Raw genomic sequence first — 13,801 nt, forward strand, 5'->3', positions numbered from 1 at the left:
TTCACAACAACAAATAGTACTCTAGCACCCCCTGTTGGTATGCTGGGGTTTGGAGAAAGGTATAATTTCATGTCTCATGGTGCGGCTATGATAATGAAAAACATATTTACCGGTAATTGTCTATCCCTGCAAATATTAAAGTTTCTTCTTGAAATTAAATAAATAAATTAAAATCATCATTCCAATGTTGACATAGGGGTTAAGGATGTCAGTACCCATGGATGCCTTTCATTTTGGACATCTAGTCAGTCCTTCAGTACTTCAGCCCTTTACAATGCAATGCAAGAGAATACAGCTGTGTCTGTGTATCCATATAATAATATCCATTGGGAAGCTTTATACAGTAACCATATAATTTTCCTAAATGCACAACCTTGTATTCATGCAGATGCAAGCAGAAATATATTAGAATATTTTTGTAATGCATGACTGTCTCCCCTTTTCCTCTCTGTACATTGAATGGCTAGATGCAACAGTTTTCCTGTCATTCATTACAAAGTGCCCAACTGCGCCCACTGAACTCACACAGACTCCTCCTTTCCTGAGCACAGTACGTGCCCTTGCGTCACTGTGCTTCTTTCTCTGCACACCAGACACACATCCAGAGACATGGCTCCGTGAGACGGCACATGGCGGCTAACAGCCATGAACCAAAAAAGAACTCACCAAAAACAGTTAATGCATAAGTAGTAACCCGATTTCGTTTATTTTGGATTTAACTATTCCAACAACTGCAATATTCATACAATTGGTTTACTGTCAAGGGGAGAGGCTTCTTGTAACCCCCCATTTTTACATAGTAATTTTACGCTTTTTAAAAACCGTTTTAGTTGCAACCTACATGTTTTAAGACAGTCGTCATGGGTGTGCAGGGTTTCCAAGAATACATTGAAAAGCATTGCCCTAACGCCGTAGTACCGGTGGAGCTCCAAAAGCTTGCTCGGGGGAGCCTGGTTGGAGGCGGCAGACAGAGACCACCTCAAAGTCCGCTCAGGCTGCTAGTGGATGCCGAAAACTGTCTCCACCGGCTATATGGCGGCTTTTACACCGACTGGGTGAGCGGAGGCCAGTGGAACCACATGCTAGGTTACCTGGCAGCCCTATCCAAGGCCTGCTTCAACGGCAACATTGAGCTATTGGTATGCTTCAATGGCGCCCTGGAGAAAGGCCGTCTTCACGAATGGGTCAAGCGACAGGTGAACGAAAGACAGACAGCGCAGCAAATTGTCAGCCACATCCAGAACAAGGGAACTCCACCGCCAAAGGTCTGGTTTCTTCCTCCAGTATGCATGGCCCACTGCATCCGACTGGCACTCCTCAGGTTCCACATCGGGGTAAGTTAGCCAGTGCCACTGCCAGTGGTAGCTAAATCTCAGTTATTGGTTGTCATCAGTCTAGTGGTAAGCTAGCTTGCTGTCAACTCTTCAGATATGGTTAGCTAAGTTAGCTTACAGGCTAAGAAGATGGGCAGCTGAAAGCCAGCTGGTTGGTTGCTAGAATTATTAGCTATCAACCTGTCAGAATGACTTTCTCTCTTGGATGAACGAGCACTAGCTATGCCACTAAGTAGCTAGCTAATAAACCATGGAAGCTATCCCTCTATAAAGTGTGATTGAAGTTGAATTACAAGGCCCTCCAATTTTGCTTATATCATGACAACAAACATTGTCAAATATTTTTATTCTCGAATTCAATGTGTACAGTAGTCTGATGGACATTTTCTTGCACGACTTAGTTGACCGTGGGAGTGTCCCTCAAAGCGTTATTTATTTTAGATAAGAATGCTAATGTTATCTAATGTATGCTAATGTAAGTATTCAATGTTACTCGTCAAGGAACATTAGTAGCCCACTTGTATTGAGTATCCCGGGCAATGTCAGTGAGTAAAAGTGTAATTGAGGCTCAGCATATCACTAGAAGAGTAGTGCTAAATATATGCACCTAATTTTGAACCCTCCAACCCACTTATGAACACACAGCACTGCAAAATGTATCATCCGAAATCGACCATAACCAAAATGATGTGGTCATGCACAAGATGTTAAGTGAGAGTCTGTATGAGGAGTTTCACTGATATTCAGTCAAACTGCTGGAAGTCCCACCTTTATACTGCTCTAATAGGCTGCTTGGTGTAGGCACCAAGTTCAGAGCAGAGGAAGCATAGAAATATAATTTGCTCTATGCAGGGAGCACACGTCACTTCTGCTCTGAGTTTGAGCCACAGCCAACAGGCCTGAACCAACTTTAGGGCCCTTTTCTGAAATGGGTAAACTATAACAGCATTGGGGAAGACCTGAGTAATATTTTGCAGTTATTAGACTCTTCCATATGGTAATAGGCATAGACGTAGGTTCACCGAACATCCCCTTTATTATCACCCACTTCGTCTCTGATTTTTTACTGTGATTTATTTTTTGTGCTACTCTTTGAGTTATAGATGTAGTTATCTATGCCCTTTTAGCAACAAATGTAAGAGTATGTCTAGCGGATGACTAAAAAAGGCCTATGGCCCATTGCTTTTGATGTGATGTCTGCTTTCAGCACTCAGTCGTGAATCTGACCGTTACTCATTGATATTATGCGCTATAATTACTTACTTTGCCTGGTCAGGAATCCTGTTTGAATTGGCTTCACTTGACTTGGCTAGAATTTGGTGCTGAGAGATTATTTTTTACACTTCAGACACCTCTAATTGGGATCCCTGTCTTTGTGTCATTTACCAGGTTGTCCAGAGCATAGAGGACCACCACCTGGAAGTGATAGCCTTATACAGAGAGAACGGGTTCCATGGCCTGGTGGCCTATGACTCTGACTACGCCCTGTGCAACATCCCCTACTACTTCAGTGCCCACGCCCTAAAACTGAGTCGCAATGGCAAAAGCCTCACCACCAGCCAGTACCTGATGCATGAAGTGGCAAAGCAGCTTGATCTCAATCCAAATCGCTTTGTCATCTTTGCATCACTTTTAGGTTGGTGAGACATAATATCGCTTCAAACTGTCACAAAACAAATCTAAGAGGTGTTTGTTTAATGACCCTTTTATTATTTTACTGCAGGTAATCACATACTGCCTGATGAAGACTTGGCTGCCTTTCACTGGAGTTTACTTGGTCCAGAGCATCCATTAGCATCTTTGAAGGTAAACAGTCAGTTGATAGCTTAGCTACATTTGTCTCAGTGTGTTTCCTTGGGTTGTCTATCTATTAGATGTCAGACCATGAATAACATGCATTTTTGATTAAATCATGTCACTTGATCTTGCAAATTGAACAGGTACTGGTTTCCCTGTCAACAGGTGAGGAATTAGATTTGGCAAGAAACTGCTTAGAACTATACAATCCTTCCCAATTGCACCTCTGTAACTAAGAAACCTAAAATTGTGTTATACAATTCAAGAATAGAGGTCTTCATCTGGGCACTGATATTGCCTGGCAGATGGTAGTGTTTTCTTAGAGATAGAGTTGCTCCCCACCCCCCACCCCCCTCCCCCATGAGGCTCTGAGACCCACATTTGTGGACTGTGTTATGCAATGTTTGTTAATATACAGTTTTCAGGAAAGTCTTCATGTCAGTGGCAGACACAGGTTTAAAATGGTTGTAATTATCACATTAGATGATGTGCATGCATTTTGTTATCCACAGGTGCGTGCCCACCAACTTGTGCTACCCCCATGTGATGTCGTGATCAAAGCTGTGGCTGACTATGTCCGCAACATGCAAGACATCAGTGACTTGGAAGCTATAGCTAAAGACATCTTCAGGCACTCACAGGTATAGGTCACTTAAGAGAGGCAATAAGCCTATGATACTATTCTTAACAGGGAATCTAAATACAAATATTTCAGATTAGAGTTATCACATTGTTAGGGGTGTAACCAAATTAGCTGAAATTGTATTGGTAGTAAACAAATTTGCACAGCAGTATACCAACCAGATGAGAAAATGTCCTGCACTGCCAGGTAGCTTTGGAAAGATTGTCTTTGTTCTTTTTGTATCTCAAAACTATGATTTGTGCTTTATAATGATCCATCACCACCCATAGTAACAATCTGAAGACTGAACAAGGCAGATATAGGGAGTATTTTGTGTGCACACATTCATGTATCTATTTAACAAGTTATAACTGTACACACCAATAATCTCCTTGATACATCTGTAATTTATGCCATTTGCTTGAAAGACCAAGACAGCATGTGCAAATGTATAAACAATGTATATTGTGCAAATCTGCATTAAACTAGTCTACATGCTGACGGGCTTCAACTAAAGGGCCTTAGGCTGGGTCCTTCCATTATCATTTGATCACTGTGCTGCACCTGAAAACAGGTGACTCACTGCTTCTCAGACAGTAAATGCCTGTTTTTCTTCCTTCCAAGATGACAGTTTAATGTGGCTGTTTTTTTATTACAGTCAAGAAATGATGACAAAATTGTCCGCTTTAAGAAGGCAATGGAGTACTACTCGGCTGCCAGCAAGCCCCCCCAGTTCTCTCCTTATTTAGGTAAGCTCAAAGGTGACTCTTTCTTTAGAGTTGATGCACAGTATACGATCTAGCTTTCAGTCTATAATTACTACCCTTTTATTACTAGAACATATGATGTGCTGTAGTAAGCTGTCATCAAGAGGGTTTAGTCAAAAGAGCAAACTGAAAAACTGGTGGCTCCAAAGGGTTGTTGTGAGTCATTGTGTTCAAGCTGAGATTTAAGTCTCACATTTCCTGTGGTCTGGATCACTCAGATGGATGACCATTTCTCTCTGTCTCAATAAGCTGGCCAGAAGCCAGTCTACCCTAGTTATGCCTCTCCAAACTTTCCCTGGCTTTGGCAAGTAGTGTAATCTTCTGTGTTTAACAATCTATACTGTCCCTCCTTTTTCCACTCAGCAGTAATATATGAGGGTTCTTCACCTTTAGCTTTCTGATGGCCAGGTCTAAAAAGCAGGTTTTGTTTTCAGTAGAGTGAGCAGAGCAGAGGAGCTCTCAGTAATGTGAGAAATTTTCCCACTTGCCTCAGACCTTGTGTGCACTCTGGAATGGCTGCTATGCTTTGTGCATACAAATAGGCTGCTTTAGAAAGGCTTCTTGCATAGCGGCTGCAAGTTTGGAAAAACTCCTCCTCATTGGCCTGAATGCTGTGTTAATGGTCTAATTCAGGGTTGACAGTAGACTATTTGAATATATTTTCCACTTTCTGCAGTGTGTGACAGGCTGTAGATCAGTTAAAACGAACAACTCTAATATTTGTGAAATGATGACTTCAGAGTGCCCAATGTTGTGTCCCAGCACTGCTGTGCAGTCTATGTTGTCAGTAGAAGTGGCTTTGCGCTGTATGACTGTTAAGCACCAGCTTGTCTCTTCGTTTCCTCTCACAGTCAGACCAAATCAGATCGGAGTGCCTGCAGCATTGCCACAGTATGCACCTCCACAAATGCTCAACATTCCACAGGCTCCCCTGCCCGTGAAACCTGGGGTGAGTCCCACCACACTGAATTATTATTGTAGTTGTTTGTCATTCATCTCTTGTTCAATGCAATGCCATGGTGAGGGTAACATGATTTGGGTGTTGTTTTCCCAGGTTCAGCATGTCTACCCAACCCCTCTAGCAGAGCCTGGTCTAGCTCTGGACTCAGTAGGGAAAGGCCTCCCAGATCAGAACAGCTTCAGCAACATTCCTCACGAAGGGAAGCACACACCGCTGTACGAGAGGTCCTCTCCCATCACCCCTGCCCAGGGCAACAGCCCCAATCACTCCGACCCCGCGTTCTTCAACACCTCCTCCACCTCCTCCTCCTCCTCCTCTGAGAACGAGGACAACACAGGCATCACTGCCAAGTGAGTACAATATAGCCTGATAATGGTACATAGCTATCTGTCTGTCTGCGTCTCAAGTACTTCTGAATAACTACCAATCCTGCAACATGAAGGCAGGTGTGTAGTTTTCTTGGGTATAGTTTTTTATGTTGTTTTCCAGAGTGTATGCATCTCTGTGCCACACCACCATTATTATGCAGGCTACACGGTCAACACATGATGATAGTTTTGTCACTCAACACTTGATGCATAAATGCACTTTGAAAGTAGAAATAACAATTAAATCGAGCTCGCACACTGAAGTCATAGAGCAAGGCTTTGTGTTTGAAAGCATTAACATTGCATTATACCAATAGGTATTTGATGTCCTCATCAAACTAGACGATAAATGTGTCATTTTTTCTGAAGTCATGTAAGTGACCATAAAGAAGGATGGGACAAAAATGGAAATCAATCCGAAACCACACCAGAGGGAGACCTGGGTGACCAAACAAAAGTAAGTTGAACATCTGACACTCCAGAAAGAAAGAAAAACATACTTGGACTATTTTAAAAACTTTTCTTCCTTTCCCTCTCAGATTGACCTCTTGGGGACCTCCTCTGTGAGTCAGGAGTTGGACATGGGTGGTCACCACAGCCTGAATGCCCAGATTCCATCCCTCCTCTCGATGCCAACCAGGAACCACATGGACATCACAACCCCGCCTCTTCCTGTGGTGGCCCCTGAGGTGCTGCGGGTGGCTGAGCACAGACACAAGAAGGGTCTCATGTACCCTTACATCTACCATGTTCTCACCAAGGTCAGGGGATAAGCTGCTATTCAAGCACAACACTGCCAACATTTTACTCATTATTGTAAAATGACAGAGCAATGGACTCTTCTTTTTGTTCTGTCGTGTGGTGAGTGGATGCTTTATTTCTTCCGAGTACACAGTTGCAGTTACACAGAAAAGCGATGTTTAGATTTTGAATGCGTAAATAATGGCGGCCAGACATTTGTTGTCTTTTGTATACTACCAAAACTTAGGTAATGATAGTCTCTTTGCAGGGTGAGATTAAGATATCTGTCACCATTGAAGATGAAGCTAACAAAGACCTGCCTTCAGCGGTGCAGCTGTTCCGGCCTATCCGCCAGTATGTTTACGGAGTGCTCTTCAGTCTGGCTGAGGCCAAGAAGAAGGCTGAGAGGCTTGCCATGAGGAGAAATCGCCTCCCTGAGTGTGAGTACTGCAATCAAACAGATTTACCGAGTCTCAACCGCATATTCTATTGCTCTGTATACCAAGAAGAAGGCCATGGCAGTCCAGGCACATGATAAAGACAAAAAGTTTAAATATTGGAACCATCCCATTTGATGTGCCCTTTGACCCTTGAATCCCTTTTGTAGATCCACCCGTTATTGTCAAAGAGTGGGCTGCCTACAAGGGCAAGTCTCCACACACGCCAGAGCTGGTGGAGGCTCTACCCTTCTGGGAGTGGACCTGCCCTAACCTGAAGAAGCTCTGGTTGGGCAAGGCTGTGGAGGACAAGAACCGCAGGATGAGGGCCTTCCTGGCCTGCATGCGCTCTGACACCCCGGCCATGCTGAACCCTGTCAACGTCCCCACACCCCTAATGGTGCTCTGCTGTGTGCTCCGGTGAGTGGGGACCTCTCATGCACCATTTGAGAGAGGCAGCCAAATCATGTAATGGATAGATTGTGGCCTTATTTGACACATAACGCACCATAGCACACAGGTAGAGCTCACTGCTGAGTTTTTAAATTACTTGAGTGAGATTAAAAGGCCATTGTATGAGACACAAGAAGATCAAGACAGTTGATTAAGATCAATTCTTGTATTTTGTAATATTTCCCCCTTTGTGTTTTACTTCAGGTTTATGTTACAATGGCCAGGAGTAAGACTTTTGCGTCGTAACGAACTTGACGCTTTCCTAGCCCAAGCACTTTCTCCTAAACTATATGAGCCTGACCAGCTGCAGGAACTTAAGGTGATTTTGTAGAGATTATTATATGAGGAGTGTCCTGGAAGCACCTAGTGGCAGACATCAAAACGGTTTGGGCAATAACCTATGAAGGTTGGGTTGTTCTATTTGCCGACTGTGCCCTGAAAGTCAGAAATTGGACAGAGAAAAACCTCTCTTGGTAGAACGTGTTTCTCAATTAAAAGGTGGTGGGCTTTTGTTTTCCAGGACACTCCTCATATTATGATGGCAAAAAATGTGCTGAACAAAACAAACTAATGCTTTGTTTAAGCATGTTTTCATTTAAGAACTAGCTTTGCAGGAAAAGGTGTTGCATCTCTTTTGAGCTCTGTGAGTGAGTTTTGTTTTGAATGTGTGGATGGTTTACAGACCATTTTTTTATTGAACTGTGAATACACTGCAGCTCTGCGTTTGTTTTGGACTAGGCTAATTGTAATATGTGTAAACCATCCACACGAGCTGTCCGCTTTGGTCCTGGTAGTCTGTGTGTCAGCTCTGTCAGCCTGTGACTGTGCAATGTGGCAGATTGACTGTGTAGGTTCTGCTTGCTAGATTTGTGTGTTGGCTGGATTAGGTTGTCAGCTTTTGTGTGTCGGCAGACTGAGTGAATGAGCTGCTTGCGCCTGCTCTGTGCTTTGCTCTCGGTTGACTAGAATGCTCTTGGTGGGGGGTTGTGGGCATTGTTGTTCTTTCATTTGAACTATTTCAAAACTTGAATGTTTGTCCCTGCAGATAGACAACCTGGACACTCGAGGCGTCCAGCTGGCCGCTCTGTTTATGAGTGGAGTGGACATGGCTCTGTTTGCCAATGACGTGTGTGGCCAGCCCATTCCATGGGAGCACTGCTGTCCATGGATGTACTTTGATGGCAAGCTGCTTCAGAGCAAACTCATAAGGGCCAACCGGGACAAGGCCCCTCTCATTGACCTCTGTGATGGTCAGGTACAGTAGCTTCACTCAAACCAGTCCAACACCAACACATTCTCTCACAGCTCGTCTCGGCTTTCACGTCATCTAGCTGTGGAATGTGTAACATAAACTGTTGATAGAACTATGTTTCATTCTCTGGTGATACAGTTTCCATTCAATGTCTGCCAAGTAGAAGGATATAATGTTTTGTTTTGAACCATGATAAGAGCAATAGGAGATTTAGTGAGTACATGGGCCCTTTGACTGTTAAGTATGATTTTACAGAAGTGAATTCCTTTCTTTCATGGAGCAGCACGTGCATGAAAGAGGCTTTCATACTCCTCCTCTTGTGTCCTAGGCCGAGCAGGTTGCTAAGGTGGAGAAGATGCGTCAGAGTATCCTGGAGGGTCTGAACTTCTCTCGCCCTCCTCATCCCCTTCCGTTCCCCCCACCACCACCACACGGCATGCCTTTCTACCCACCCAGTTGCCCCTTCTACCCCCCACCCCCAATGCTAACACCTCAGGGGAGAGGCAGATGCATGCCAGGTAAGGGATCAACGATCACAGATGTTACTACACCAATAGAACTATGAGGGTTGTTATTCATGATTATGGTCAGTTCTCCCCAATAGCTTTCTCAATTCCTCTCCTAAATGTTGTATTTTGTTGTCATTTGTTGTTTCACCCTCCACTCTAGGAGTTCAAGCAATTTCCTCACAGGGTGGCAAGCTGGAGATAGCTGGTACTGTGGTGGGTCAGTGGGCTGGTAGTCGACGTGGGCGTGGGAGAGGCGGCTTCCCCATCCAGGTGGTGTCTGTTGGTGGACCAAATAGAGGGTAAGCTGCAGGAAGAATGAAATTGTGATTCATTCACTGTTAATGTTGTACCCCATACTGTATGTTATTGGGTAACTAGGGATTTCTGTTGTAATGATTTTTGGAGAAACCGGTGCAATTAATTTGCAATTAATTAATGTATCCTTTTCTGTTTGCTTGAATAGGAAATATTATATTGCAAAAACATTTCCAAGCAAACACATGAATATTTTTGGTGCATTATATATTGCATACATTAAATGGAATGTATGCAATATATAAATATAAAGTTAGATTCTTGAGCCTTTTAATTTGTTAACAAATTAATTGCAATAAAGATACTGTTTGTGTTACGTCTGCGAAAGCTAAACTTAACTGGAAGGGACATTTTTTCCATAGTCGTCCAAGGGGTGTGATTTCGACTCCAGTCATAAGGACCTTTGGTCGCGGAGCCAAATACCTTGGGAGAGGCTTCAAGAGTCAGGGAACATACCAGGTGAGGTATCATCAATGCCATGATAACACATTTTTATTGTACTCTTCAGAAAAAATGTAGTGCTTAGAATATTTCCTTGAGCTTGATGCTATAGTGTTAGAATTAGAACATGTGAAGTGAATTCTTGCGTGTTTTAATGAGAGAGAATACAGCTCTTGTCCTCTCTCTGTATGTTTAATTACAGTGTAATGACAGTATACAAAAGCTTTGTCTCAGCTTTCAGCATGAACACCGCAGCCTCTCAGCAGGCCTTTATGCAGTTTGAAGCCCCTTTATTTCACCACTAATTAACTTCCACATTGCTCTCAGTCTTGCCTATTTTGTATCCCAGCAGGACTTTCGACCCAGCCTTCACATCTGTTTTCGTCCTTGTGCCAAACGATTGTAACAGCTCTCTAACAATGAATGAATTTGATTTTCAAATTGTCCCCCCCCTGGGGCGGGGAGGTAGCCTGGAGATTAGAGAGGCCGGTTCGAGAGCTGGTTCGATCCCCGCTCCAGGATGTGAACTGGTGACTGGAGGGTTACTGGCATCATATCCAGGTCCCTACCACTGCCGTTGTGCCCTTGAGCAAGGCACTTAACCCCTAACTGCTCCAGGGGCGCCGGAATATGGCTGACCCTGTGCCCAGAGCCCAGCGCTCTGTTCTCCCTGGGGGTGTGCACGTGTGTTGTCTCGGAGGGGGGGTGTGCAGTGCGTGTGTGTTGTCTCGGGGGGGGGGGGGGGGGGGGGGGGGTGTGCGCAAAAAATTACATTCCAACAATTGATGAGAATTGATTGCAACAGTCTTTGTCCCTTGATGAGTCTCACCAAATACAAAAAAGCCATCAGTGGTGATCTGTCGAAAGTCCCATCGAGCCACCATCCTCTATTGATTCTGTTAATGTCTTTTCCATGCTTGCACATTGCACAGTAGTATGAACAGGTAGTGTATCTAATGACACAGTTGTCGTAGTCAATGGATTTCTAGCTTTGTTTGGTTTATGTCACTCCATATCAAGTTATGTTTTTTATTTTTCTGCCTAGCCACCACCCGCCCTCATCAGAGGACCTAACTACTTTTGTTTGCTTTATTTATTTTAACAGTTATTATAAATACATTTTAATGTAATATAATAATATATGCCATTTAGCTGACGCTTTTATCCAAAGCGACTTACATTGCAGTGAGTGCATACATTTCAGTATATATGGTCCCAGCAGGAATAAAACCCACCCTACTAGGTACTTTTATATACCAAATCATGTTTGTTGTTATATGCCGTAAATGATCCTAAATACTAAATCCAGTTGTTGTTTTTTCCTCCTACCTAGAACAAACCTGTTTATGTTGCCTCTGTAAATGAGGCGGTGAAGGAGAAAAAGAAGCCCAAGCCAGAGGAGGACAAGTCTGCTCCGGTGTCATCAGAAGGTTCGGCCACCGAGAACGGAGTGGAGGGTAAAGAGGCAGACCAGCTGAATGGGAATAAAGATGAAAGCAGGGCTCTCATCCAACCTGAAAGTGCCTTTAGCAGTGACTCCAAGATGTGCAATACTAATCCTCATTTAAATGCACTAAATGCAGACAGTGATTGCCACAGAAACGAAGCTCTTGGCGCCTCTGTCTTAAAAACAGAAGAGTAAACCTATTTTTGTAGAGAGGGTGAAGGATGAAAGAGGGTATAGGGTTAGGAATATCTGGGAAAATGGAAAGCCTACAGTCAATGTACATTTTTTCCTCTCGGTAAGAGAAAATGAGGAGATTTGGATCCCTCTGATGTCAGCAAGTTAAACAAGAATTATGACACTTTATGGATTAATAAAAGACACGTGTACCAGTTATATAAGATATACTACTAGTACAGTATAAGGAGTCAGACAGTTCACTCACTCATCAATGATATTTACAGTACACATGTTTCAAACTGGTAATGAGAGCGATTTTTCCTTTCTTAAAACACTGAAACCGAAAATTGCTTTCATTTGGCAGTCTCTTTAGTTCTTATAGGTTGAGATACTCTTCCAGTACTTGGCACCATATATTTGCCATTGTAATTTGTGTTGTCACAGTAAATGCTTTTTGAGAATTAAACTCACATTGAAGAGAGAGGCACAGAACCACATTTCTCACATGGGTCATCACTGTGGGTTTTATTGAGTTTTTTTTTCTAAATTAAGTAACTGTAGTAGATTAAATCCTGCAGCATAAGTTCTGATGAGCTCAGTACAGTATAAGTCATACGTTAGGTATATAAGTAACATTTCAAGAAACAGTTAAAAAAAATCACGGAGATGCAAAAGGTCTTTAAAAAAAAAACCTGGACCTCTGAGTGTCAGAATTCGCCCCGCATCAGTGATCAATGTGGTTTCTTGAATCAGATGTAGAACATTAGTACTACTGTTTCAGCTAAACTTTGCATGGTTCACAATTTTAAAAGGTGTGTAGTTCTTATGCATGTTGTCCTTTTTCTTCCATCCTTACAAGTACTGTGCCCATTTGCAAATTTAAGAAATGGCTAATTATCAGTAATAGTCCTTAAAACTGGTGTTAACTGTTAGTCAGTAACTGATTTGCTCTAACCTTAAATTTGTGTGATTATTGACCTCTGTTGCATTTAATCGAAAAACAAAAAGTTATCTAGCCACTTTTGAATATTGTTAACCCTGGTGTACTCATTACTGTATACGTTATTGTTCTCTATTGCTGTTTTCTGCATTAATATTAGTAAAACATTCTCTGGATAAAAAAAGAAAATCCTCTTATAAAAAGCTTTGATCTGAAATTACCCCCCTTTTTGCAGCTGCAAACAAGTCAGCAAGTTGCTTGACCTTCCCATTGAGAGTTTAGCATAAGCAAGTAAACCTGTAATAATTGTCAATGTTTACTTTACTGTTTTCAAACTTATTCTACTTCTGAACCAGAATCATTACTTAACTTTTCCATGTAATTCTCCTGAAGCTTTTCATCACACATTAGTGATCAGAAATACAGTGTATTCCCCAGTCCCCTGCCCGCAAGAGCTAAATAGGTTACCTTGATGTAAGTTGATCAGAGTTTCTTCCCAACTCATGGGTTGTAAAAGAATGAACTACTGTTGGGTTTGATTGTTGACAGATTGTGGTGTGGTGTACTTGAAGGCAATTGAATGCAACTTACAATGCTTAATAAAAATCTATTCTTTTAGTATAATTTCAGTTTTCAGTGTTACTTGCTTTTCTTTATTATCAGGACAATGAACATGTCTTTGCCTTTGCAGATTCACTCTTGTACTTTATACTTATTTATGGCATGCACATTACAATGTGGCTTCAAACTGATTTAACAATAGTTAAGCTATGATCTGCCTGTTAACATGTTTTACTTTTCCCTTTTACAAATTCACTTTAAGAGACAGACATAATCATATGTCAGTATCAATCTGAAAAAAAAAAAAAAGTATATTTCAGTGGGAATTCAATCCAACCCGCAAATGTATACTGGTTCATCAACATTTAAGAATTGTGCCTGCCACCTACTGGAAATGGGACAGTGAATTTTCACCTCAACTGATACATCATTAATTACATTATTTGATATAAAAAAAATTGTAAGTACACTAGACCTTGAGATTGTAATGACCACCATGTTCTAGGCTACTTTTATCCTAAGGCTAATGGAGAGTTTTTAAAAAATGATGGTATGAATTCATGTATTAATTTATCTGCACAATTTTATTTAGGTAGAGGAAGAAAACAAAGTGAGAGAAATAGATGTGTAAATTAGGAAATGCTATATCATTCTCTCCATTCAAAAATTGTAATCTTCA

General features: G+C 42.1%; 1 protein-coding gene across 1 annotated transcript; it reads left to right on the plus strand.

Annotated features, from left to right (window-relative positions):
* Window positions 1-596: 596 nt before the first annotated feature.
* Window positions 597-13,185, plus strand: LOC310803886 (constitutive coactivator of PPAR-gamma-like protein 1). Its single transcript, XM_083668838.1, has 17 exons — window positions 597-1,334; window positions 2,724-2,970; window positions 3,058-3,140; window positions 3,644-3,772; window positions 4,412-4,502; window positions 5,372-5,469; window positions 5,575-5,831; window positions 6,219-6,306; window positions 6,389-6,610; window positions 6,859-7,030; window positions 7,198-7,447; window positions 7,685-7,799; window positions 8,526-8,735; window positions 9,061-9,250; window positions 9,402-9,540; window positions 9,919-10,015; window positions 11,331-13,185. Exons 1-17 carry the CDS (start codon window positions 861-863, stop codon window positions 11,637-11,639), a joined length of 3,171 nt encoding a protein of 1,056 aa, XP_083524964.1. The 5' UTR covers window positions 597-860; the 3' UTR covers window positions 11,640-13,185.
* Window positions 13,186-13,801: the final 616 nt, after the last annotated feature.

The sequence above is a fragment of the Argentina silus genome, assembly GCF_951799395.1.
Source record: "Argentina silus genome assembly, chromosome: 4".
Lineage (NCBI taxonomy): Eukaryota > Metazoa > Chordata > Actinopteri > Argentiniformes > Argentinidae > Argentina > Argentina silus.

Excerpts from the sequence above, each read along its gene's own strand:
- LOC310803886 (XM_083668838.1), top strand. The coding sequence starts at position 861 with ATGGGTGTGCAGGGTTTCCAAGAATACATTGAAAAGCATTGCCCTAAC. Across the intron at positions 3,773-4,411 it reads ACATCTTCAGGCACTCACAG|TCAAGAAATGATGACAAAAT; the intron begins GTATAGGTCACT and ends TTTTTATTACAG. Across the intron at positions 6,307-6,388 it reads ACCTGGGTGACCAAACAAAA|ATTGACCTCTTGGGGACCTC; the intron begins GTAAGTTGAACA and ends TTTCCCTCTCAG.